Source organism: Tasmannia lanceolata, unplaced genomic scaffold (genome assembly GCF_043159265.1).
Source record: "Tasmannia lanceolata isolate RefF3 unplaced genomic scaffold, GAP_Taslan_0.1 ptg000012l, whole genome shotgun sequence".
Classification (NCBI taxonomy): domain Eukaryota; kingdom Viridiplantae; phylum Streptophyta; class Magnoliopsida; order Canellales; family Winteraceae; genus Tasmannia; species Tasmannia lanceolata.
This window is the reverse complement of record NW_027518689.1, coordinates 2,304,604-2,332,595: the sequence shown is the minus strand read 5'-3', so window position 1 is coordinate 2,332,595 and position 27,992 is coordinate 2,304,604. Positions and strand designations below refer to the sequence as shown.

The 27,992-nt window shown below is 38.5% G+C and overlaps 1 protein-coding gene and 1 long non-coding RNA gene across 2 annotated transcripts; one reads left to right on the top strand and one right to left on the bottom strand.

The window, feature by feature from the left end:
- Nucleotides 1-1,104: 1,104 nt before the first annotated feature.
- On the bottom strand, nucleotides 1,105-27,992 carry LOC143887539 (ubiquitin-conjugating enzyme E2 2-like). The gene is made up of 5 exons (XM_077391620.1): nucleotides 27,707-27,992; nucleotides 27,565-27,590; nucleotides 19,066-19,155; nucleotides 18,449-18,537; nucleotides 1,105-1,580 (listed from the first exon to the last, which is right to left on the bottom strand). Exons 1-5 carry the CDS (start codon nucleotides 27,829-27,831, stop codon nucleotides 1,452-1,454), a joined length of 459 nt encoding a protein of 152 aa, XP_077247735.1. The 5' UTR covers nucleotides 27,832-27,992; the 3' UTR covers nucleotides 1,105-1,451.
- LOC143887538 (uncharacterized) lies at nucleotides 11,775-12,977 on the top strand. The gene is made up of 3 exons (XR_013254228.1): nucleotides 11,775-12,489; nucleotides 12,603-12,668; nucleotides 12,794-12,977. It is a non-coding gene; the product is annotated as an uncharacterized LOC143887538 (long non-coding RNA).

The following is a 27,992-nucleotide window of genomic DNA, read 5'->3' as shown; positions in this document are numbered from 1 at the left end:
ACGATATCCTTGGGATAAAGCCCGCAGCCCTGATCTGCTCGGCCGTATCTCCCATTCCCGACTCTGGAGTGGCAGCAGCCAAAAAAATCAGATTTTGCAGAGCAAAGCAGAGTCAGTTCTGCGAATTCGGTTCGTTGTAGCCAAATTGGTGTTTCATTGTAGAACTTAGGAGAGTGATTGTGAGGCTAACAATCTTATTCAAGGATAGAAGAAATAAACAGGAACAATAACGCTTGTGTATACATAAATCAAATACTACAAATTAATCTACCAAGCGCATGTGGAGCTCCCTGGGAATTACAATTCCATGCATGGAAACCCCAAAAAATACACTGAGAATTTTAGAGATGTCATTTAGGCCATGTTTGGAAACCATGAAAATTAGTTCATCAAATGGAGAGAGAGAAGGATAGGGGAGAGAGTTAAGAGGACATGAAAGAGGAGGGGAGTGGGTATAAAATAAGTGAAGTATTTATTCCCTTCCTTTTCTTTCCCTCTCCTCCATCTTTCTCAAATCTCTCCCGTTCTCCCTCACCATTATTTAAACTAATTTTCAACAGAAAAATGACATAATTATTAGGAGTGGAATGATTTCTAATGTGGCAGCATCTAATTTACTCTGTGTTGATGATGATTTAAATGGGATGGTCAAGCACATTATTCAATCAGGGTGTTTGATCCTATTTTGAGAGATTAAATATCTCGATTTTCTGCACCCTCATAAGTAGATATCTGCCAAAAAAAAAAAAATGATCAAAACAGAATAAATCAATTTCAGCAGAACCAAATGTCCCCCAACTCAATGGACCGAGATGCAAATCATTCAATCCAATCTAAGTTCCATTATGACTATTTTGAAGCAAAGGCCCATCATTCAGTCAATCTGATTTTTGCACAATAAGCTATTCATGGAAAACAAAGATCCTTTCGGGATTTCAGTTGACGACCCATCTCCTCCACCGATCGATTCTTCATGGCAGATGATCCAGTGAATCAACGGTCGCACACAAAAGCAGCCTTTGCTCTGCCTTGCTATTGTACAAGTTGTCACAGTTACAGTAGAAACAATAGAAACAGTTTTAAGCAAATTTCAAACTCAAAGCATTCTTAAACAAACAGCCCCTTGAAATGTTTCGAAGTTCTGCATAGTTCAATACACTAAAGTGCTCCTCCATGATACTCAAATCCTACCCACTAAGAAATGTTTAATTACTACATATGAGCTACAATCCTTCTATACACAGAAGTATTATATGACATAATATTACATGGAGGAGCTGGATGAGAGAAAAAGCTGAAAGAGATTCTGAAAAGGAGTCAAAGGCAAGACCCATAATCAAATCCCCCAAGAACAATGTATGCTTATATATGTTTGTAAAAATTAAGTCCATAGAAAGAACCCAGTTCAAACCAAATCTAGTAATTTTTTATAGGACAAGATGGCCCTTGCCTTAGTCTGCTGTCCAGCTCTGCTCCACTATCTCCCGCACTCTTCGGTTATACTCTCGCTTGTTCTCACTGAACATGCGAGCCGCCTCAGAATTCGCTGGGGAGTTTGGGTTCGGATCGCAGAGAAGGGACTGAAAAAAAATGATAAACCAGATTAGCTGTTACTATATAAAAATATGGGGAACCCAAGTCCTGAAAGGCTGCAAATAAATAGCTTTGAACATGCTGTGAGAAATAACCACACAAAAGTTGTTTATCCACTCTAATAATCTTTTTGAGGAACAAATTCAACATGTAAGGAAGACGATAAGGAACATCCAACATTACAATGTTATATTGAGACAAGGTTTTCTATCAACTTATATTTTTTATAAGCATATATGCAAAAATAGATGGCCAAACGACAAATTAAAGTGAAAAAATACAAGAAACCTTAGGTAACAGACGCTCAGAATAGTCGATCTTAACAAGACTCTAGAATGGGTTTGCTTTCCTGATCAATTTATGGATGTTACTAAAACAACGAAATAATTGGAAGTTAAAAAAATGATTCACATCAACATCTTCCATACTCTATATACCATGAATTTCAAACGCATAAAATTAATCAACCTGCTCAACTAACCAAAGCACATCTCAGACACTTTCTTCATAACGGGGAACATGCCTGATATGTCCATAGGACCTAAGACTGCGATTTGCACAAGCAATTGCTAAGAAAAGAGGAACTGTCATCAGCCAGCCTTCACACGTTGCTACCAAAAAAAAAATGAAAACCAAATATTCGAGGCAACCCGGGCCTCGGCTTCTTTGGGATATTCTATACCAACACTTTCGTATAAACAACCCACACAATCTGATTTATAATGGCAGAAATCAATAAAGCACAAAAACATGAGGTTTTATGTGCTTCCCATCCAAAGGAAGATGCACCCATGGGAAAAGATGATTGGAGACGGCAGCAAATAACAAATAGGACCTAAAAACTATCACTAATTCTCCTCCATTTCTAATAACGCCTGCAATGCCAGCAGGGCCCAGATCTCTAAACAGCTATCATTGAAATTGGGCCCGGGGGAGTCGCCAAAGGGGTAGCCCATCGCGCTGAACCCCAAAGTTCTGACCAAAAATCCTTAAATCTTCAAAAAGAGTTCGAGCCAATCGCATTTGAATTCTTAGTACCTATGGGCTCTGATTAATCCATCTCAATTATACCTAAACAGATGCAAATCATAATTATAATCCAATTGCTCATATTACCAAGGAGGCCTTCATTAAATATAGGCCTGAGTCCAGCAACTGGTGGTTTTTGCCAAATTATATTCTCTATTTTCTTCCATTATATTCAATCATCTGATTCCAATTATGATGCAAATTTGGCTATTCAACCCTCCAACCCTTGCGTAAAGGTGAAAAGGTACCGCCTAAATAAACAGATGTAAAGGACTGACTGAGAAAGCAACTATCCCATAATCAGTTTCAGGGTGAACTTTGTGAAAGAACTAGACAATGTCAATGAATAAGGATGAACAGAGAACTGAACAAGAACCAAAGAATCCTAAACAAGAGATCACGGATATCTTTGATGCACTTTACCATTTACCCCTCTAAAACAGTCCCAGTCTTGACTGGAACAGTCCCTTTTCTCCGCACTTTCCCCATTCTTCCAACCCTCTGTGCTGTCATCTCCTTCCAATATTGATCCAACAATCCATAGGACTGTTTCAGGGATGGTTTGTTATAACAGCCGCCTCCTTTTTCTTACCTCATTTGCTTCCCCTTGACTTCCCCTTCATCTATTTTCCTTCTAGTGACAGTAACTCACTGGTTACAATCACAACATCCTCTTTTATCTCTCTTCCCTTGTGTTTTCTGCACCTATTTTACTTACTCTTCACCTTGCTGTCCGAGGATTTATACAATCCTAACTCTCTCATATTTTCCCCTCTTTGGCCAGTACAATTGATGGCGGTTGCGGCTTCTTGGACTGTTCGAGCTTCCCGGCTTCTCCACCACTCTCTTGGACCTCCGATATATGAGATTCGGCGTGATGAGATCTAACTTTTTTTTTTAAATTTCCAGCCCGATTAGCTCTGATTTGGTTCACTGATACCCTTTTGGCCTACCACCTTTGCACCTATTCTAACCTTGAGACTGTTTTCACTAGATCTGCAGTTATTTGGGCACTAGAGTTCTCATTTTCTCTATTATCAGATTGTAACTAGATTCATTATTTCTTACTACTAATATTTATATAATTGTTATTTTGGTGTGGATTATTATTGTTAAGGATGCTTGAAGTGAAATATATCTATTGATGATTTATCTCAAAGGCTAACTTAAGTCCAACACCCTACTACAATTTTGATTAACTTCTTGGTCGCTTAATATGAATTTTGGGATCGGTTGTGTTACTCTACCTGAAGTTTGACCTAGCAAGCTCCGAAGAGTTCTCCGGAATAACCCACGAACCTTCGGGTTTGCACCAAATTTAACAAACCCTACAAGGGATCTAATCTTCTGAACTCTAATATAACTTCGGTGCAAACACGGGGGTTCGCGGGTTATTTAAAAGAACTTGTTGGAGCTATATGGTTCAACCTCCAAATAAATTAGCATAAATCAATCCCAAGATTCAGATTAAGCTTTCGCTGAATCAAATCGTGTTAGCATTACTTGATGACAACCTTTGAGATAATTCATCAATAGACAAAGATTCAGTTCAAACATCATTTGCAATAGCAACTCACACCAAAGAAAGGTAATATATAAATATGGATGCAGTAAATATAGGTCTGAATACAAACTGAAAATCAAATAAAAGGTAGCACTACAAATCACCTCGCTAAGGGAAAGTAGTATCAGTAACAAGGCTAGTGACGGTAGTGCAGTCCAAAGGGGTGTAGGTAACTCAAAGTCAGCACATCAGTGATAAGTCGAACCGGAATGGAGAAATATCCCCGTGCATAGCCCGGACAACGAGATCGCAGAGAAAATGTGTAAAGGACAGTAAGGCGAAGGTTAACCGAGCAAGGTTATCAGCCGGACAACGGTAAAGAGGAGGGGTAGAAGGGACTGTTGGGAGATAAACAACCTTGTATATGGTCTTAACAGTCCCAGAAACAGCAAGTAGATTGAAAGAGTATAGGGTAAGGGAAGGTAGCAAAGGTAAGGGGGGAAGGAGGAGGAAAGAAGGGGAAGAAAAAAGTGGTTGCAGTCATGGACTGCAGACCAGTCCCACGACTAATAAGGGAAGAAAGTCGTGGTTCAGAGGAGAGAGAAAGAAGAGAAAGAAATAAAGAAATAGAAGAGAGAGAAAAACAAAGAGAAGGAGAGTAGGTAGAAGGGGAAATACGGAAGAAGAAAGGAGAAACGGAGGGGGAGAATGATAAACTTGCACAACGGAGGAGATACCTTATGCAAAGGAGGGGAGATTTTCTCCTTTTGCGTCAAAGTAGGTGGAGAAACTCCACTTGCGGCTGCTCCTTGGTTGCTACAAGAAAATTACTTCTCAAAATTAGGGTTTCTTTCTTCCTTAGGCCTCCTTTTATAATGTTTTAAGTGATTGGCTGGTGGACCCTCCCTACTAGCCAATAGGATATAACATAAGTGAGTGGGTCTATCCAATGGACCAATAGGAAATAAAAACAACTTGCGTCATTGGTGAAAGACATAAATACCCCTACTTAATGGCTAGATGAATAAATACACTTAAGGCTAACAACGTCAAGGTGGGATGTGGACAACCCCCACATCTAGGCTCTAAAAAATAGCAACAGCTAAAACAGAAAGTGCACACAAAAATGAAAACTAGCCTAAATAACCATGATGGAAACTAATCAAAATAAAAAGTATCTAAAAGTAAATAGAGATCAAAGATGGTTCACATCAGGCAAGTAGGCCACCTCTAGATACCTAAGTTTACGCATTGTGGTGGCAATTGCGTGGGCTTGATTGCCCAGGCAGACCTTGCCTGCCACCTCCAAGGGATACATTACCCGCACCAACCTGACAAGCGATTTACAGTGCTTCACGATTGCCTCTAGAAATGCACCAATCTTTCGCCAACAACTGAGGTCCAATAAGGTAATGTATGTACATATGAATGTATGTATGTAAGTTCATATGTACATACATGTGTGTATGTACTGTATTTATGTATGCATGTGTCCATTTCACAGTATAAATGTCCAAAAAGTATTTACTACATTAGCCATTATTAATTATTTATAAATATTTACTATATGGAATTTGGGTTTGTGCATTTTTTTCCTCCACTTTTTCCCTTAGTGCCATCGTCATTTTTCTGAACCGGTAATTGCATTGCAAAGATAAGAGATACAAAAGTATGAGGTGTCCTCCAATAACAGAACAGCAAACTAGAAAATGAAACAAAATGGATCTACTCTATAGGGTACAAATCATTGATAAGCAGTCCACTCCGAATAGCACGGTGGATCTCCATTGATCAGTTTTGCTTCCAAGTTGGCGGATCTCCATTGATGAACTAAATGGGCATTAATAACGGTGCATGAGTATGAAATTTCTGGTATAGATGGTGCTAACTTCCACAGCCCCTCTGACACCTTTTCACCCAAGATCCAATATATGACTGCTTTAGAATCACCTTCTACAATACAATCTCCAACTAAACTGTCCTTGAAAATGCATGGTACAGTCAATAATGCTCAAGCTTTCGCTTCATTGAGTCCGCAATCTGCACAGCCCTGACACTTGAGGGTTATACTTAGAGGGGGCTCTTACATGTTCTGCAGTACCACCGGTATGAAAAGTTAGGGAAAAAAACCAATTCAAGTCGAGGGTTTCTTCAAACAACAAGGAGCTGAGGCAACTATCCAATCAAATAATATTAAGCATGTTTCCCATCGCTTCTACAGCTGCCAACTCGTCTTAAGGTACCCCCAACTCTAGTGGGACCGGGGTTCCTTTAGAGCCATCATCGAAATTCAACTTGATTGAATTAATTCAAGGTTGGGAGGAAATTTTATCTTTGGTTTTCACCCAAATGATTGACTTCCAATTTTATCTTGGAAGACTATTCTGCCATTATAGCCAAATATGCCACATCACCGAAGAGACACCAATTTCCACATGATATTGCCAATAGTCCCAAAAGGCCCATGGTTCCATCCCAATACGATGGGCTTTATGGAAGACTGAAGCGACCAAGACATGTCAAACAAAGAATTGATTCCCCGGGCCACTTTATTCAGAGGAGAAAGTGCAATGAATAAAAAGGTTCTTGAGATTGCTCCTCTAGCTAAATGGGCAAGGCTTTGTTCTTTAATCTGGAGGTCAAATGTCCAATCCTAGCTTACCTAATTTCTCAGGTTTCACCATTTGAGACAGTCACAAGTGTTCACTTTTATTTCTTTATTTCTTTTTACCACTGTCCAAGCCAATGTCACCACCCTTGGTGGGGCCTGAGGTGACCAAAATTTAGACCAGCCTCGCCATCATCACATTCCTTATCCAACTCACTACTATCAACACCAATAGTAGAATTCAAGGATTTTATGGATTCTATGATGGAGGTTTCCTTTTTGGAGATTTTATGCTCCTCCATCATGAGGCAATTGGCTTCAATTGGCTTCAATATCAGGAAGGAGGGGGGTCCCTCCGTGTCCCTCTCCCTCTCTCCTTGGTGATTTGTGATCTACTTCTCCATTTCAAGCAAGCAAGAAATGGATTGAAGATCACAGATGAAAACACGCAACAAATGACAGCGAAAATAGGTATTAGACTAGCATTGAAAAGGATTTGAAATTTTCAAATAAAATCTCTACAAAAAAGATTGGTTGGGTTTTGATTTTTGTAACAAGCTTTTCTTGTCGGATGAATTATGGTTCTAAGCATCCACAGACGTGTCGATTTTGGCCAACATGTTTTGACTTCCGTGGGAGCCGAAGTTTGATTCCTGTGGTGCACCCACATAACAAAAAAACCCACATATCTAGGAAATATTATTGTCATTCTGTTAATAAGATGAGTAAGTTGAACAGAAAAATAAGTTGCATGATCATCGAATTTCAAAACATGGCAAATATCTATGTTTAGACTGAACCTTTCTTTTCCATGCATGTCACTACATGTCTGATCTTGTTTAACCATTATGGATGGTTTTTTGCTTATGTGATGGTTTCTAGGTGCTTATTCTAGCATTTCCTTAAGTTCTATCTTAACATCATTTCCATGGACTTCCATAAACTTTCATGATTTTTAGATGATTTTCAGACTTCCCATAGACTTTCACTTCCGTGGGGACCAAAGTCCAAACCAAACTAAGGGGTTTATATGGAGTCCTATTTTTAAGGGGTTTATATAACTCCTCTCCGCCTCCCTAGAAGCATTGTGTTTAACCACAAAGTATCCTAGGTGAGATTTTTAGGAGTAATCTCCCTATATCTCAACCATGTAATGACTCACCCACATCAAGTCAACTATTTGACGAATGTGGCAGAAGTCAACAATTTCATTCTCATTTATGCATATAATGGAAACAGTAAACCACAACAACAACAAAAACTGAATTACCAAACCACTTAATGTGTGTGTGTGTGAATACACATTCATCTATATATATATATATATAGATGAGAGAACGGTTCCTACACATGTGTAGAGAGTTCTCTACACACTAGCTTAAAATACAGTGGGTATATATATATGGGAAAAGAGTTTCTGCACAATACCTCAGGTAAGTTACCTGCGCAAAAGCATTAAATACCCTCCCATTTGACGTTATATGTGGGCCCGTGCGGGAACGGAAAAAAAATTACGACTTTTTGTTTTCGTTTTTGAGTCGGCTCCTCCTTCCCATACCAACTGATATACGAAAAAGGGTTTCTTCTCCTCCTACTGCAAGGGTTTTCCTCCTCCTTCAATCGCACAAGGGTTTCTTCCGCCTCCATCGTCTTCGAAGCTAAGAAACCCCTAAATCGATTTGGGGCTCTCTAAACCAAACGATTTAGGGTTTGATTTAGGGCTCTCCTCTCTTTCGAGTCATCTGTAAATTACCAAAGCTGAGGGGTTTTTCTCCAACCGAATCGAACTTGCTTCGCAGCCAAGCTTCCTCTCTCGAAGCGATCTAGGGTTCCGCCTCTTCCTTCGGGTAAGCATTTATTCAAGAGAAATCCCCATCTCTTTTTTCTTCTCTTCGTTTGAAGGTATTTTTGAAAAGTAGGGTTTCGACATACAAATTTCTACCCGCGGTTGATTCTGCTTGGGGTGAATCATCGTTTTACGGCAGAAACCCTACTTTTATTGAAACAAAATCCCCATCTCATTTTTTCTTCTTGCTTTCCTTTTTCTTAGGTTCTGTTAAAAAAAATCCCCATCTCATTTTTTCTTCTTGCTTTCCTTTTTCTTAGGTTCTGTTAAAAAAAATACCCATCTCATTTTTTCTTCTTGCTTTCCTTTTTCTTAGGTTCTGTTAAAAAAAATCCCCATCTCCTTTTTATTCCGTGAAAGCAAAACTAGAGGTCCAGATTTTGTTGAGAGAGAGAGCGAGCTTAGATGAGGGGTATTTCTGCTAGAATGGGTGTAAAATAGAATGAGTATAAAATGAATGTTTCTATTGAGAGAGAGAGAGAGAGCGTAGAAATTTCTGCGTGGTAGAATTTTTTTTTCATTGGTTTACTGGTAAATGCCTTTTTATTTGCTACAGTTCTACATGTTTTTTTTCTGAATTTCTGTTTATCTGCATCATTCTCTGTGATGTTGCTGTCGTGATTTTTCTTTTGGCTTTTGGCTCTCTCTCTCTCTCTTTCTTGTGGAGGATCTTACCTCCCCACTTGGAAATTTGTATGACTTTTGCATTTGGATCCATGTTCTGATGTCTAATTTGTATGTAGAAATATGGAGATGGGGTGATATTGAGAAGGTGAGGAAGTTGATGGAAAGAGATGGGAGTTAAGAAGGATATGGGTAGTAGTTCTATAGAATTAGAAGAACCAATGAACTATGTTTATGGATTATTAGCAACATGAATCTGTTGGAGTATACAAAGAATAGTCTGTTTTATACAAATTGATTTACTAGCAGTGTAAATTAACTAATAGATGGTGGATTATATTTCTTGTTAACTGGATCAATAATGCATAAAAACAAGACCTTAGCTTTTATTAGGATTGGAACCAAAGTAGTAATAACACTAATGTAATCAAAGACAAATATAAGTAGTTCTGTTTCTCTTTTTTTAGTAGGTCAAATTCATTTAGAAGTGCTGAAACCTTATGGGTCTGACTATTTTTTTTTTTGAATGGCTATAAATGGGTCTGATTAAACCCATAATAATCTTTTAATTTTGTTTTTAGGAGTATCGATCACTGATTATTCCTCAATCACATCATAAGCAAAAAAGGTGGTGCTCAATAAGCAAAAAAAGTGAAAAAGATCAAGGCATTCTCCTTTTCACTTGCTTTTTAATGCTTAAGATAAATACTTATCTTCCTAAAATATTTTGAAAGTTGGACATTGTCTCCATTGAGTTGTTCCGTTGTAGTTTCTTCGTCTTACCATCTTATTATGCTATAGTTTTATTTCATTTTTTGAGTTGTAATGCTGTAATTTCATACTGATGACTTTCATTTTTTGCATGACAAATCTTTTTTGTGCCATTGCTTAACTGCCTTCTATTAATTGAAACATTTATGTTGAACAGTAATAAAATGGAGGAAGATTCTTTGCAAGATTGTCGGTTGGTTGATGATGCTATGTCGCAAGCTTCACGGCCTATCAATTAATGAGGTGGATTCTAATGGATTAATACTGGTTGGTGAGGGAGGAGATCAAAATGAAGCTAATGTAGTAACGAATGAAACTGATGGGGATGTTGGTGACAGAAATGAGGGCTGCAGTCAATGGGGTACTCCCGATAAGGATGTTGGTGAGAAGAGCGTAGTCAACAAACCGTTTGTTGATCAAGTATTTGAAAGTAGTGACGATGCATATGAATTTTACCTGTCTTATGCGTTGGTTACTGGTTTTGGAGTCAGAAAATCCAGTACAAATACTTCGAAGACGACAAATGGCGTGATATGGAGGAAATTTGTATGTTCCAAACAAGGGTTTAAAGGTAAGGATAAGAGACAGGTTGGCAAGGAAGTGCAAGAGCGTCGCATTGTCAGAAATGGTTGTAAAGCGCTGATGGTGATCAGTTCGAAAGATGGGAAGTGGATAGTGAAAGCTTTTGTGGATGATCACTCTCATGATCTTACCTCCCCACTTAGACAACAATTGTATCGGTCCCATAATCAATTATTTAAGAAGCAAACTTGTAAGAATTTGATAGACGATCTCCATGGCACTGGAATGCAGGCTGTCAGAATTGCAAAGACTATAAATGTTAGATCCGATGCAGCATATGGGGTTATATCAGCAAGCCAGGTGGCATCCCATTTGAAAGTAAAGAGAAGAAATAATATAGGCCAAGATGCTATACTCGTAGCCAAACGCCTTCAAGAGAAACAGTTAGAAGACTCGGGCTTTTTTTATTCTTTGGAGTTTGAGAGTGATGGGACATTGCGCTCCATGTTCTGGGCTGATCGTCGGGCGAGGGATTCTTATGTGACTTTCAGCGATGTCATTGTATTCGACGTGACCTACAGGACAAATAAGTATTTGATGCCCTTTGCACCATTTGCAGGAGTGAATCATCACAAGCAAACCATCCTTCTCGGATGTGCACTCCTAGCGGACGAGACTGTCGAGACATTTAGTTGGCTATTCCAGCAATGGTTGAATTGTATGTTTGGGATAGCTCCAGGTGCTATTATAACTGACATGGATGGGGCAATGAGAAATGCAATCAAAACTGTCTTTCCGAATACACGTCACCGTTTCTGTTCATGGCACATTAGAAAGCATCTGATGGAGAATGTTGCAGCCATGCGAAATTCTGAAAGTGAGTTCAAGGACGATTATAATCGTTGTATTTATAGGAGAGAAATTGAAGAATGTGAGACCGAATGGGAAAAATTAGTTGAGAAATATAAAATTGAAGAGAATAGTTGGCTTGCTAAAATGTGGGACATACGGAATCACTGGGTTAATGCATATTGGAGAGATACATTCACAGCGGATATGAGCACTAGTGGGCGTAGTGAAAGCGTTAATGCTTTCTTTGATGGGTTTGTTAACCAAAAGACAACTTTGGTTGAATTCTTAGATCAGTACGATAAGGCACTCATTGATCGCCGTAAGAAGGAATCAGAGGAGGATTTCAGGTCAAAAAATTCAGATGCTGTGTTGTGTGGAAGTAGCTCATTGGAGGAAAAAGCTGCAAAACATTATACAGAGGAAATATTTAAACTATTCAAGGCTGAGTTGCTGGGTAGTGCTGACCTTTGGCATGAGAGGGAGACTAGAGATGGCACTATTACAATCTATAAAGTAGGGAGAAAGGGTGATTTTGAGAAGAAGAAAGGGCACATGGTTGTGTATAATGCTTCTGAAGGTATACGGGCGACGTGTGATTGTGCAAAGTTTGAGACTTTTGGAATATTGTGCAAACATATACTGCACATTATGGACAAGAAGCATCTAAGTTCTATTCCCAACCACTATATCTTGAAGAGATGGACAGTAGATGCAAGATATCAGGTGGTGGGTGGAGCTTCTACAAGTGAAGTAGGTACGGATGGCGTAACTCCATTTGAAATGTGGTGCCTAAAGGCAAAGCAACAAAGACTGTTAGAAGAAGTTGCTAATGATAAGGCTCTTTTCAAGAAGTTAGATGGAATGTTTGATGCTATGTTGGTTGAAGTTGAACAACGAAAGAAAGAGAAGCAAAGTGAGTTGCCAATCATTGGCAGCCAAGTGCAGTCGAACTATGTATCCAGTCAAATACCTGAGATAATTGTTCGAGAACCACATGTTGTGAAGACAAAGGGCCGTCCAAAGGTTTCTACACGGTTCAAACATCCGATAGAGACCGCCCAAAAAATAAAACAGCAACGAAAGTGCAAAAAATGTGGGGAGTTCGGACATTATTTCACAACATGTAAAAACAATCCTAAGGTTTGAATCTCTACCTATGCATTTTTTTTTTTAATCCTAAGGTACATTTTCAGTTTTCTAAATATGTGAGCTAATATATGTAATCTTTTTTCCTTTAATGCATGTGCAAATAGATGCCTGCAATGCAAGAGGGAGAGAACGAGGGAGTGGAAGAGGGAAATCGTTTCTAAAATGTAATGGTAAGATGGCAAGCCAAGTGTAAATGATTGTTTCTATTTGTGTCTTAAGTAACCTGTTGTAACTCATTTTCTTGTTTTCATTACAGATATACTGAAATGTTCGCTGTTCATGGAGTTTGTTTCAGGTTCATGCCACTTATGGGAGAAAGCTCAGGAACTTTGAATGAGAAAATACAAGTTCAGATGCCACTTATGGAGTTTGTTCGCTGTTCATGAAATGTTCGAGATGTTTCTTTTTATTTGTTCAAGTAAGGCCATGTCAATATACTCTGTCTCTATTCTCAATATACTCTAATTCCTACTTTCGAAAATCTCATGATTAACCTTAAAAACCTTGATTCTTGGAGAGTTTCCCACATTTGGAGAGTAGGAAACAGAGCTGCTGATTTCTTTTGTAAAGGGATCCCTATTCCCCTCTCCCTCATACATGAAGATCTCAATGTTATTATTTCTAAAGATTGTTCCGGGATGCTATATCCCCTGTTGTAATCATCTTCTGTGTTCTTTTTTTTCTTTTTCGGGGTTGGCACTCATTGGCAAATAATTTAATAGGGGAGAATTAGGATAATTTTTAAGGGAAGGATTCAGTCTTAAATTTTTTGGGATGAAGGTGGAATATACTTTTCAATGAACTGTCATTTACATTTTACTGTACAGATGGCCCCTTGAGCTATATGCTCAATTCATAGTCTTCTGTGCTTTTTAGAGGTAGCCCACTCGATGAAATCTCAACTTCAGAATCAGATCCGCCCATGTGCAGCGCAATAGTTTGTTCCTCGACTGACAGTTTTAGACAAATGCTTTCGTTACTTACCATGTTGTACACACTTGACTACTGTGTTACCACCTATCCGATTAAGAGGGTGAGGTTTGCTTGATCCATTAGGAAGTATATGTACATGCTTCATCGAATGAAAGGCCAAGTAGAAGAATGTTTTGGAACACCAACTGGTGAGCACACCCCATCTCTGATTCTGAGTATATATAATTTGAACGCTCCCAAATTATATACAATTAGGCTCTATTTTGTTCGATGTAAAATGGCAGTAAAACCAATTTTACGCCCACTTTTAAGTGGAAAAATGAGCGTAACTTTTGTTTTGCACTCATTTTACTTTGACAGAAACAGAGCATCACAAAAACTTCCCTCTCAGCCCATCTCTCATAACTTGCCCCCACTAACATACCAGGGAATATTTTGTTCATGGTTGCCAAACATTCCCTTAACATCATCAAGTGGGGTTCGAAGCAAGGCAGGGTTGGGATCCACAAATCAATGGTTTAAAAGAAAGTCATCCCCACCTTGAGGCCAGTTAGAGTGGGGCCCAGAAATAGCAATGGTCAAACAATCTGATCCTTCAATGTGATGCAATGCAAATGGACGGTTAAAACAAAACTGGAAACCATGAACTACAAATTGATCAAAGTAGAAAAGTCAAACAATCCAAAGCAGGGGGAGTGGTGATGTAATAAAATTTGCTATGGAAATACACGCCAACATTCATCCAGTAATAAAAATTGTTATGAACTTCTTCCATGTATAGTGTTTCCTTTTCTACGAAATGATAAGGCCACAGACATAAAACAAAGCTCTTCAAATGCCAACAGTTGCCATGAGTTCCTATCAACTCAGTCCCAAATGACCAAAGAAAAAGGAACACAGAAAGGAGGGAAGGAAATACAAAACCAGTGTTCTGCCCCCCACAAAATCTTTTTCTTACCAAAAAACTACAAAGCCTGGATCTCCAAATTAGTGTGGTCGACACCATTCTCAGCAGTCTCCTGATTTTCGACAATATTCATCTCTTGAACAGGAGGTAGGTTAATGATGGTCATGGGCATGACAACATTATCAGAGAGGCGTCCCTTCATTTCCCGGTGCTCTTGACAGAGGGCACACCAGTGCAGGCAACAATGAACCATGCATGGATCACATGGCGAGTTCTGCAAGCAATAACAGTAGAAGAAAAGAGATGGGGATTTCTCTTGAATAAATGCTTACCCGAAGGAAGAGGCGGAACCCTAGATCGCTTCGAGAGAGGAAGCTTGGCTGCGAAGCAAGTTCGATTCGGTTGGAGAAAAACCCCTCAGCTTTGGTAATTTACAAATGACTCGAAAGAGAGGAGAGCCCTAAATCAAACCCTAAATCGTTTGGTTTAGAGAGCCCCAAATCGATTTAGGGGTTTCTTAGCTTCAAAGACGATGGAGGCGGAAGAAACCCTTGTGCGATTGAAGGAGGAGGAAAACCCTTGCAGTAGGAGGAGAAGAAACCCTTTTTCGTATATCAGTTGGTATGGGAAGGAGGAGCCGACTCAAAAACAAAAACCCAAAGTCGTAATTTTTTTTCCGTTCCCGCACGGGCCCACATATAACGTCAAATGGGAGGGTTTTTAATGCTTTTGCGCAGGTAACTTACCTGAGGTATTGCGCAGAAACTCTTTTCCCTTATATATATATATATATATGTATATGAGAGAACGGTTCCTACACATATGTGTAGAGAGTTCTCTACACACTAGCTTAAAATACAGTGGGGGCCCACATTGTTTGGGTGATCCAAGCCATCCATTTTAAAGGCCCTCACATAGATAGGGTGTCTACAAAAAATCAGATCCATAGGATCATCCCAACCCTACGATTTGTGGAGGTAAAATGGATGTCTTTAAACCTTCACAGATTAGTCCATTTTTTGCCTCCACAGTTCGAATGGTTAGGATGATCCTATGGATCTGATTTTTTGTGGACACCCTATCTATGTGAGGGCCTTAAAAATGAATGGTTTGGATCACCCAAATAATGTGGCCCGCACTGTATTTTAAGCTAGTGTGTAGATAACTTATTTACACATGTGTGTAGGAACCGTTCTCTCTCTCTCTCTCTCTCTCTCTCTCTCTCTCTATATATATATATATATATATATATATATATATATATATATATCGGAAAAGTGTTGCTACTCGGTCTTGTAGCTAAGCTTATCTACTCGGTTGGGTTAAATACAGTGGGGGCCCACATTGTTTGGGTGATCCAAACCATTCATTTGAAAGCCCCTTACCTAGGTAGGGTGTCCACAAAAAATCAGACCCATAGGATGATCCTAACCCATCCAACAGTGGAGGGAAAAATGAGAAAAAATCTGCCCATTTTTCCCTCCACTGTTGGATGGGTTAGGAACTTAGGATCATCCTATGAGTCTGAGTTTTTGTGGACACCCTATCTAGGTAAGGGGCTTTCAAATGAATGGTTTGGACCACCCAAACAATGTGGGCCCCCACTGTATTTAACCCGACCGAGTAGATAAGCTTAGCTACAAGACCGAGTGGCAACATTACGTTCTTATAAGACCACAATGCCCGTTTGAGTGCTTGTACACGAGCAAATGAGTTGGGAGGGAGGAGGAGGAGAACATCCACTAGACCTCAATCTGATTATCCTTTATCATGTGATAAGTGGGCACTTGGAAACCAGGTCAACAACAATAATGATGGATAGACAAAAGACAGCGATTAGAAAAAGGCAATCAGTCTTGAGGTGCGCAAAAGGGAAAGGCAAATCAAGCAAGCCGTTCTTGACAGCTGGCCTCGCCTCTTGAGAGCACCTTCCTTGCCAAACACCCCTTTCCCTATAAGATTCTAGAATTAAGAAGCCAATACAGTATGGTTCTCTTTATACTCCACTATGAACTAAGAAAGCATTTCGAAAAATGAACTATGAACAAAGTGCATATATTTCTTCAATCATTTTTTATTTTGAAAATTGACTTTTATTAATCATAACAAAAGGCAGGATGAACGTGTCCCCAAGGCGGGGAACAGGCATATCATTCATCCGCAATACATCGCACATGCAGAGAAAATTACATGATTATCCCTCTACGTACCCAGTACGGTTTGGCATAGCATGAACACACATCTCTTCCAGCATCACTCCTTGTTTTACTTTTGTCAAGCTGTCTGCCATTTCATTTGCCGACCGCCTTCTATGTTCGACTTTAGGGCGAATGAGGCGGACCAAGTCCCAAATTTCCGCTATGTAATTCTAAAGCCCCCAAGGTCCATTTGAATTTTCTGTAGCCCAAGCAATCGCATTTGAAGAATCCCCTTCCACAATTAACTGACTCGATCCATTGCTTGCGATCCATTTTAGTCCAAAGTTCCAAACAGCAAAGCCCTGACCTCAGCCTCATTGGCAACGCACGTTCCCAACGGCCCCGAATAAGACATCACTATTCTCCCTCTATCAATCCCGTATCATTCCATCAATACCAGCCCTTCCTGGATTACCTAGAGAACTACTATCAAAATTAAGCTTCATCCAAACCCCCGGTGATGCCTCCCACTTTGGAGTTTTCTTATCCACGGTTTTTCTTTCCCAGATAACCACACTCCAGTTCCTTAGAATTTCTCCTATTCCATACATTTACCCTTTGATGTTTTTGACCCATGAAATGAGTTCAATTTTCACATCTATGCTGATCCATTCCCAATTTTTTTCCTTTTCACTGAATATCCGATTATTCCTTTCCTTCCATACGTTCCATATGATAACATAGGGGATGAATTTCCACATGTTATCATACGGAACGCAAGGTGACGGTGGTCACGAAAGAGGGGGAATGCAAGGTGGTGATGGTCATTTTGAGTATGTGTGGTGTGTGGTGTGTGGGTGAGGGGCAGGGCGGAGTGTAGCTACCACGGAACAAAGAGGGAGATAAGGTAGTGGCATGTATTTGGGGGAGGGTGGTGGAGCTTTTACAGGTGTGGAGAGCAAAGTATTGCCCAAATGACCAGAGAAAAGGAAGATGATTTTCCTATTGCATTTGAGGTATTTGAAGTTACTATCATGGGATTTGCTAGGCCATTTCGCGGCTGGCTTTTGCAAGTGAGAACAACCACACAGGTTGACTTTTGGTTGTTTACGCATGCAAAAGCCAGCCGCGAAATGGCTTTCTGCAAAATTTCCTAGCAAATCCCTACTGTCATAGTTGAGGGACATAGCTTTTCTTCATTATTTTGCGAGTTTTTTCGTTGATGGAGAAGATGGATGATGGAGGGGGGTGACTTCATTGAGGATTCTTCATTTTTTGTACCTTCACAACTAATCACCTGGCTTATTCATTTACTTACCTTTTTTCTTGTAGTTAGAGCATTGTTTAAAAATTCCCCAAGTCAATCATTGACTCTCACAAGTCGACTCATATTTTGTTCTATCAAGCAATCAGAAACTTTTGAACTCATCGTAATTAAAAAAAACACCTAGGTAGACCATTGACTTTAAGTTGACATAGTTTACCTTGGATGAGTTTTTGAGTGAGAACAAGCTTCGTCTTTCTTTCTTTCTTTTTTTTTTTGACATCACCATGGAATTATATCCAACAAAGATGTAAGCCACATGTTTTGCTCAGACATACAGTGGTCCCTCAATTCCGATACATAGGCACTTGCATCTAAATGGGCATGATATTTTCATGTACAGTAGCAACAAAAGTAATCACACTTCACACAACCACATGACATGCTATGCCTAAAATGAATAAGAATTCTCATTTCTCATATAGACTATTGTTTCCAGCTCGATTCATACCAGCCTAGCTTACAGCAGAAGAAAAATTGTGACCTAATTTACTCAGTATCGTGGCTTTTCTTCTCTAAGATTACTTTGTTTATTTAGACAAATAGAATAAGCACATCCTAAAGGAAATAAAAACAAATAAACTAAACTACAACGTGAAAAAATGATATTATTTCTGCTGAATCTATAAAATTTACAGAAAGTCGCACCTGAATAGAAGTCAGTATGGCTGCAACATCATAGATAGGACTCCACTGATTTTGTAAAATATCCAGGCAAATGCTTCCATCAGCATAGACTGAGTCAGATCATAAATGCATAGTTAGATGATGCAAGGAACATCTTGAATTCAAATAACCAGTCCATATGCCTAAATTATAGGGTATGAAGGAAAAAGGAATGATAGAATGAAGGGCACCCTCGCAAAAAAAAGCTGCAAGGGCCTCCTATTGGTCAGTTTCAGCAAAGCGCATCTAAGATGGTACAGAAAAATACGGAAACGGTTTGCCATGAACAAACTTTGCTAAAACCAACTAATAGGAGTGCCCTTGTTGCTGATTTTTGCAAGAGCGCCCTTCATTCTATCATTCCTCTGAAGGAAAAGTAAGGAAAAGCAGTTTTTTCACCTATATCCAAATTGAAATGCAACCAAAAGAAGAAGAAAAAAAGGTTTAATTTTGCTATTTAAATAGGTAATAAAAATGTATTAAAACAGAAGCATATACAACAAAGTAAGCGCACAAGCAAGGTCCAGAAAGGTAGATTGGATATAATCTAGAGATTAGGCTAGTAGACAAAAAACTCATGGTTTAAGTTTCTAACTTACTGTTTGGATGAAATATTCGCGAGACAAATCGAACAGTTGGAGGCTTATTAGGATAATCCTCTGAAAACTGCAGTGTCAGCTTAAACGTACCTGAAGACTCATAAAAAAATAATACTTAGATACAAAACAAAGTAGTTGAAATTTTGACATGGCAAAGGAATAAGGCAAACTGTATGCCATGTGTTGCTTTAAGCAAAATCAACGGCCCTTAGATCCTTTGGGGCAGTTGTTATATTGTATTTCTCTATTTGCAGCTTATTCATATTAAAAGTTAAAAACATTATTCAAAAGAGAACTCATCAATCCCCAGTTTCTTCTTCTACACCACCAAAAGGCTCTGTGTAATTTTTTCTTTTTTTGTACTTTTTCTATTTTATAAACTGAAACCAAGAGATGACAGGGTTTTCAAGCCATTTCTCTTTTCAAAGTAGAAGAACATGATTCTTTTTTTCTGGTTGAATTTCTTATGGTCATTGGCCACAGTCACCTCCTACTAAGGTCAGTCCATCAGATCCCAAATCACATTATGTTGTCCACTGAAGTCTTTAAAACTCCCAAGCGCGAGATCCACCACATAGTTTTTAAAATTTCAAACTTGGTGAAGACCTCGTTCCTTCCATAATATGCGGCACACCACATTTTAAAGAATTTCAACCACGTGAAGCCAGACAAATGGTATAAAATCTTCAACAACACCTCTCCCAGACTGACAAATGGTATAAAATCTTCAACAACACCTCTCCCAGACTGACAAATGGTATAGCATCTTCATGAACACCTCTCTCAATGTGTAACTCATAATTGCATACCAATAGTAATAAAAACTGCTAAAGAATAAAAGAAAATCAAAATGCAATTTAAGCAAGTCCACTAAACAGTCCAATTCAACAATTATGCAATATCCATGGTTTTAAATTTCGGCTGAAATCCGAAATTACCGAAACCGAAATTTGGCGAAATTTCAAATTTCGGCCTTTACCAAATTTCGGAATTTCGAGAAGAAAATGTAATTTTTTTTTTTAAATATGTTACAAAATTTCGGTCCTAAATTTCAGAATTTCGGTCCGAAATTTCGAAATGAATTAAATATTCTTTTTTAATTATTACCAAATTTCGACCCAAATTTCGGTCGAAATTTCAAAATTTCAAGGTTCTGAAACGGAAATTTTAAACCATGGCAATATCACAGTTCTTGGATGACGAAAGTGGCAATTTCAAGTCCTAGTTAATTAAAATTCTACAGCACCCAAACATGGGAAAAACCAAGAATACAGGAATAATTGGAAAAAAGATCTAACATTATACATTCAAGAGATATACAGCATCCAGTTCTTACTGTTCCAACAATTTGTCTTGTTTTTTTCTTAATAAAGTTATTTAAAAAGAAAAAAAACAAAAGTACAAGGATGATGAACAAGGTGGTCATATACCCAAAAGGGAGATTTTATATGGTGGCCGACCTTTACATGTAAAGGTCGGAGAGAGAAAACACCCCCTCCCTTGATTTTAAATCCATCAAAAGCCCCCCTTTTTTACTTTTCTTTGGATCTAAAATCAAGGTGGCAGGTTTTCTCTCTCTCTCTCTGCCCTTGTGATTTCACGGTCGGCCACCATCATAGTTGTAAATTTCGTTTTGGTGGCCATTTCGTTTTGGCCACCAAAACGAAATTTCTGAAAATTTCGGACAATTTCGTTCGAAACTTTTCGGTAAATTTCGTCAAATTTCTTTAAATTTCAGTCAATTCCGGTCAATTCCGGTCGATTTCGACCGAAATCCGGAACGAAACGAAATTTTCGTCATTTCGTTCCGGTTTTCGGCCGAAACCGAAATGTTTCGTCCATTTCGGACGAAACGAAACGAAATTTACAACTGTGGCCACCATATAATTTCTCCCCAAAAGGAAACACAAAATCCAACACATCTATACAGTGGGAAATGGTAATCTACAACTTTGGCCTCCCAACTGCCTCATTAGGCAACCAAGCTTTCTCTAAGATCACATCACAACAAATATGATGAAAGAAAACCTACTATGAAAAAGAAATATCAATAATCTCCTCAATAAGATCTGCCAATTTTCAAAGAGCACTCTTTTTTATTACAGGTCCACTTGATCACTTTTGATGATTCACCCTCTACCAGAAAGGTCGCTTAAAATTATCTAACAACCTTGTCAATTGAACATTGTTAAAACCTCCACATTGGTAATCTTTAACTTAAAAACACGACGACAAGAACTACCCTAACATAATCTAACGGTCTAACCTTTCCCTTGCGATCTCTGACAATACCGCCAATGGCCACTGCCGAAGCTAGAATAATTGAAATTTAATTTGAGGACATTAAGACAGGGGGGGGATCCACATCAAGGTCTCTTTAGCTTTAGCTATATGACCATTCAAAAAATGCGTCCCAAAATTTATTCATGCATGCACATTTTAAAGCTCAAATACCTTTTTCCAATGCTTGGTGCAAAGGATAATATGCCCAAATATTTTTCCCTTAACCATGAGACAATTTCCCTCTTACCCCTATTATTCAATGCTTGCACTTTTTCCAAATAGACCATAGTGCAGGCACCATCAACAATGATTAAAAAAAGTTTATTCTCAATATTTTGTCCATCTCGTAATCCAATAAAAAGTAATTAATCTAAAGAAAGATTTAATAGAAAAAATTCGACTTCAAAACTTGCAGTCCCACGCCTTCCTATTAAACAAATACCCTCAAATAAAGAGAAACCCCTAGCTAAAAGCTCAATTTAATGATCCTTAAGATTTCAATAGAACTCAGATTCCTATGCTATCATATACCCCCTGTTATGTACGTCAAGCACTTCAATAACTTCGACATTTAGTGACTCACAAGAAGGCCCTATGTGATACATTGAACGGCCATAGGCTAACAGTATCGCATACCTACCCTATATAACTAATCTGAATGACGCATGCCTTGTTTAATGCTTCCATTTCCAAAAACCTACATTTCTAAACCCTCAAGGGCGTAGAAAATAAAATAACTCTAGATGCTCTCTAGCTACTCACTAACCTATCGACTTCTTCATTAGCCGATCTTCTAACCTGTTGGAAGGAAATAGAGGACGCTCCTGAATCTCGTCTATCGTCTATCGAGGGATCCAATCTTCATGGGTGAGGGTGACTGCCCTTTAACCAACTAATAACGTTGAGGGAATAGAGGACGATCCTGAATCTCGTCTATTCAGGGAGCCAATCCCCATGGGTGAGGGTGACTGCCCTTTAACCAACTAATAACGCTGAGGGAATCTCCCTCTACTACTACCGTACAATCTAGAAGTCTACTGTCAAGTATCGTGATCCCCTTAAGAAATGCTCTGATCACAACTTCATTTGAATCCCAATCGGGCCAGAGTAGGCCCACCTTGTCGCTCCAAACTCATCTCTAAGTCGACCTCTCACCCTTGCAGGCCCGGGGTTTCCCATGCTGGACCCGTCAAAGTGTTTCAAACCGCCTGGGCTAGGAGTCTCCCAATCCTGGAAGAGGACTGCCACCTGTTCATAGCTGGCATAGACCTCCCTCCACCCATGCGAAAGGTCAATGACAAAAAATCATTCGGAGGAGAAAAACTAAAAGGATTACATATAGCACAAAGATTGCCGCACAAGTAGCATACATTTCTGTGTACATTCTTGTTCCTGCCAAGAAAAAGAGTGCAGCACCTTGGGATTGGCTTGGGGCCTTCCCTGTGCAGCTTAGATGAAGGACAAAGAAGACCTTGCGGGCATATTGACTATCATGAGGTTTTTTCTTGTAGCTTGTACAGTCATAAAGGATCATTGGGCCATAGAGGTTTGCCGTAAGAATTATGTGATGCAGGAGCATCCCCTTGACAAACATCAGACCCGAGCATAGCTCCCTGGTTTGGTAGTTTAGTATAATAGTCATTTGATGTATTAGTATACGTGCTTGTCATTTTCTAGCTTTCATGTGTCTTTAATAGCCATTTTGTCCTTTAGGTGTAGTTTAGACATTTCATGTGTAATGGGGCTATCTATATAAAGCCTCTTTCCCAGCTTTCTTTTGAATTTGAATAGAGTTTGGATCTGAGATTTGGTTTTTTTTGGTGAGAATGTTTTTGCTTTTGCAGAGATTTCTACTTGTGTATCATTAAAGAGAAAAGTTGTAGGCAGCTTGGAGCTACCTTTCCCTTTAATTCAACCTACTATTCCTTGTTTGAATGCAACACTTACCTAAGATCAGAAGATCTTGCGTCACTTTGCAGGATTCAATACCATTTAATTGAAGAAAATCAAACGAAAGCACGAAATCATCAAGAGGTTGCAGTCTGTCCTGGAATGTGCATCTCTGCTGCAACACTCAGAATTCATTGTAATTTCGGTTGAGTTTCATCTGGAAACTCACTTACAAATCTGTTACTTCCTTTGTAGCAGAAATCTGCCATAGGTTAGAGTGAACTATATGAATCCAACCAGATCTGAAATTCATTTGAGACTTCTTATCAGATCTGGCCATTTGCACTTGTTAGCAACATTTTACAGTTAAATGCTTGATAATTCCCCATGTTAAAAGAGTTCTGCATTCGATTTAATGGAAACCGTGAACTATTGAGGGATGAATAGAAGAATTCTGCTACACAATGTCCAGAACTCCTGCATTCACTGGACGCTTGTTCATCTCAGTTAATATCATTTCTTCAGAATCTTGATGCATTAAATTCTATCAGATCTGAAGGATAAATGGTTTAAAAGGAAGAAACCCTCCATTTGAACTTCATCTATAGAGATATCGTTCACAGTTACCTAGTCTCAGCCGAGAGTTATTCTGGACTGAAAATGGATTATGATTTGGAGCTTTGGACATTAACACATAATTCCACAAGGGGTTTCTTCATCAATATTAATAGGTTGAATCAAGGACCTTGGAGATTAAGAGTTCAACATGTGTTCATGTGAATCTGAACCCATAAAGTCCAACCGAAAGCCCATTCACAGATCTGAGCACAAACGAAGTACTGTCAGTTGGGTATTGATTATCTCTACCTGAGAGCTCACTGCCTCTGAACTTGTGATGTTCCACTTCCAGTAGCAAATCGTTGGTTTAAAAGTCCACTGATCTGAACTATTTGGAACTTGATAATCTGCGAGCATTACAGATTATTTGCTTCTAACGTTCAAACAAATGATAGGGTCAGGACAGTGAACTATCTGCTCACTATACCGATGAAAACTTTGATTGGTTCTAAAATGCAAACCATCTATTCGCCAGGTATCTCAAGGAGTAGATGGATTGAAACATCTTCTCAATGACAATGTTTAAACATTGTGCCCAACCACAATGCTGACTTTCAGGAATAACTAGTGTTTAAGCACCTTCCCCAACATCACAGGTTATCCAAACCAGTGTTTAAAAACCCCTTGACACGACAAGGAACTCGCTCGACAAGGATTTTTTTTTGCCGCGTTCTGCGTCGCACACATCCGCGTTCCGAGTTTTACCCTATAGAGTCAATAAAAACTCCTTTGACTCTCCCGAGTTATGACCGCGTCAACTGCGTTCTTGGCTGCATCCGCGCCGAGTTGACAAGGATTTTTCTTGTCCACGTGCCGTGTCACATCCCCGTTTTTAAACACTGATCCAAACATAAGCTTCTTCATTTTAATCTAAGCAAAACCGTTAGTACTTTCAAAATATTAATTGTATATCCTTTGCTAAAACATTGCGTCCAAGTTAACCAAGAAATTACTGAAAAATATCTAACACAAGTGAATAGAAGTGCATAACAGTTTTTTAGTTTTAGCATCACTAAAAAGGAAAACAAAAAATTATCAAGTAAAACCTATGATTTAGCAGACACTTTGAATTTATTGCTGACACACGTGTCCTGTCGTGCCCGACACGACATGCATGTCCACCCATGTTGACACTCCTTTGGACACTATTAAATGTACTGCTATAAGTGTTAGACTTAATGTGGGTGTGTGGAGATATTTTTTGTAGCATGTCAAGTGTGACATTCTGTTTTATTATTGTATATTGTGTTTACCTCTTTTTATTATTAACTCTTCTTTTATTATAAACTCTTTTTTAGCTCTTCTTTAACTAATATTTGTTGTTGTATCATATATAATTTCTATTTTTTGCCGTGTCTGACACTCCGTGTCCGTGTCCACAAATCATAGAGTAAAACTGATTTATAACAAAAAAAAGTCAAGTGATAAATCCACACATTTTCTATAATTGGGACAGCCAGCTCTAGTGTATCTACAACTGTAGAGGGGGGCTGATCTAATTTATGCTATGATTTGTGGACACGTACACAAGTGTCGAGTGTCGACACAGACACGGAGTGTCGGACACGGCTAACCCCCAAAATTTAGAAACGGGGACACGGCTAAAAATAGAAAGTATATATGATACAACATCAAATATTAGTTAAGGAAGAGTTAAAAAAGAGTTTATAATAAAAGAAGAGTTAATGATAAAAGAGGTAAACACAATATGCAATAATAAAACATATTGTCACACTTGACACACCACAAAAACGTGTCCACGCACCCACATTAAGTCTAGCACTTATTGCAGTACATTTAAAAGTATCCAAAGGAGTGTCGACATGGGTGGGCACGTGTGTCGTGTCGGACACGGCAGAACATGTGTCAGCAATAAATTCAAAGTGGTGGCTAAATCATAGAATTTATGGGAGAAGGGTTCAACGTGCCTGATTGCCACATACACTGGGTGGCTGTCCCATGTAAAAAAGGGGTAAATTTATCATTTCCCCAAAAAAAACCCAATGATTTCTTTAGTTGCCCCCTGATAGTTGAAGTAACCAAGAGTTTCTAAATCAAAGATGCTCCCTTGTTTTACAAATCAATAAAAATCATGGAAATGAAAACCCATAACTCATGTCAAAATTCATTAATGAACAAGAGCAAGGAATCACTTATAATCTATGATTTAGCCGAATTTATTGTCAACACTCGCAACGTGCTGTTTCCGACACGGCATGCGTGTCCACACATGTCGACACTCCTTTGTACACTTTTAATTGTATTGCTAGAAGTGTTACACTTAATGTGGACTTGTGGACACGTTTTTGTACCGTGTTAAGTGTGACATTCTGCTTTATTATTGAATATTGGGTTTACCACTTTTATTATTAACTCTTCCTTTATTATAAACTCTTCTTTTAACTCTTCTTTAACTAATATTTGTTGTTATATCCCCTTCCCTAAACAAACTCTTATCTCAATACTATTTTTTTTGTCTTTTGTCCCAATACTATATTCACTGTATAATATCGGTGTCCCTTTCCAGTTGTATATTGGAGACAAAAGAGAACTAAATTAAATTGATGAATAAGTTATTATTTGATTATCTCATGTTTATTTTTAGACTATAGCAATTTAATTCTAAGATTTTTTTTATGACATATGGTATCCCCACCCCATTTTAGCGCGGGACTAATCCCTATGGATGCACGCAATCACCCGTAAACCACATGAATTGGGAAACATAATTAGTGTGTTAATTCTAAGATTTATTAGTTTGTTAAATGAACACCATATTTATATAGTTACAACTTTTGATGGTAATCAGTAATTTTAAATGTATTTACATGTCACCATTTCTAGATTTTTAGTTATTGCCATATCAAACAACTCGTATCCATGTTGAAACTCGACATACGAATCCATATCCACAAATCACGATTATATACTTTCTATTTTAGCTGTGTCCCCATTTCTAAATTTTGGGGGTTTGCCGTGTCTGACACTCCATGTCCGTGTCGACACTTGACACTCGTGTCCGTGTCCACAAACCATAGCTTATACTTCTTCTTGTACGTCGTAAACAATATAAAAGGCAAGGCAAGTGCAAACACAGCAATTGAATCCATAATCACTGAAGCCAAAGCCCAAAAATACAATTGAAGCAAAACAGATAACAAAATCCTAGGGAAAAAAAAAACCTAAACTATTCATCATTCCCTAACTAACAAACCAAGACCTAATCGAACCCTAAAATATTAGCCAAATATGCTCAGCTCTAAAACCAAAACCATCCACCCATTTCCAATCTAACAACCCATTGCTAACAATGACATTTCACAACAAAAACGCTACGCCCACTCTAATATTAACAATGAAAAGCAAAAAATCTCATCTCCAAACATAAACAACCAGACCCAAAACCCATATCAAATCAGAAAAAATATAAAAGAAAATAGCATTAAAAAAAAAATAATCGCGTTCACAACCATAAACAACAAAACCCATTTCTAATCTTACAAGGGAAAACAAAAGCCCAAAACCTAGCATTCAAACCCAAAAACAACCAAAACCCATCACAAATTTCCAATCCAACAATATAAAAAGCTAACCTAACAAAATTCAAAGTCATAAACAACACAAAACCCATCTCTAAAATACAAAAAAAAAATGATCAGAAGAAAAAAAACAAAAACAATATAAACTCAATAGGCAGAATCTTCTTACCTCCATCCCAAGGGGTATCATCAGGTCTGAAAATCAAAACCAAAACAAACCCATCAAAACCCATATTTCCAAAACCAAAATTACACTAAAAATTGAAAGAACAGTAACCCTAAAAAAAAATTTAAAAAATCCATAAAATTACCCAAAAATTACAGCATTCCAAAGCATAATATTATTATCCTGTGGTGCACCGCTGATCCCCGCAGGCGGATCTTGCTGCAACCTTTTGAAGTCTCTCATCAACCTCTTTCTTGCCGGTGTTGACATCTCTACTTTCCAACGGAAAAATCTCACTTTCCGCCGGAAATCTAAGGTTTCCGACTAGAAGATTGAAAAGAGAGGGGGAGCGGCTTTGAAAAAATGGAGCCTTCTGTTCTTCTCTTCTTCTTCTGTTTTTATGAAGAGATCTGGAAAATCTAGAGAAGACC

Bases quoted from the DNA above. Each gene is read 5' to 3' on its own strand.
- LOC143887539 (XM_077391620.1), bottom strand. From the start codon at position 27,831: ATGTCAACACCGGCAAGAAAGAGGTTGATGAGAGACTTCAAAAGGTTG. The intron at 19,156-27,564 runs GTAAGAAGATTC...ATGAGTCTTCAG, and splicing joins TGATACCCCTTGGGATGGAG to GTACGTTTAAGCTGACACTG. The intron at 18,538-19,065 runs GTAAGTTAGAAA...GATCTGACTCAG, and splicing joins GCGAATATTTCATCCAAACA to TCTATGCTGATGGAAGCATT.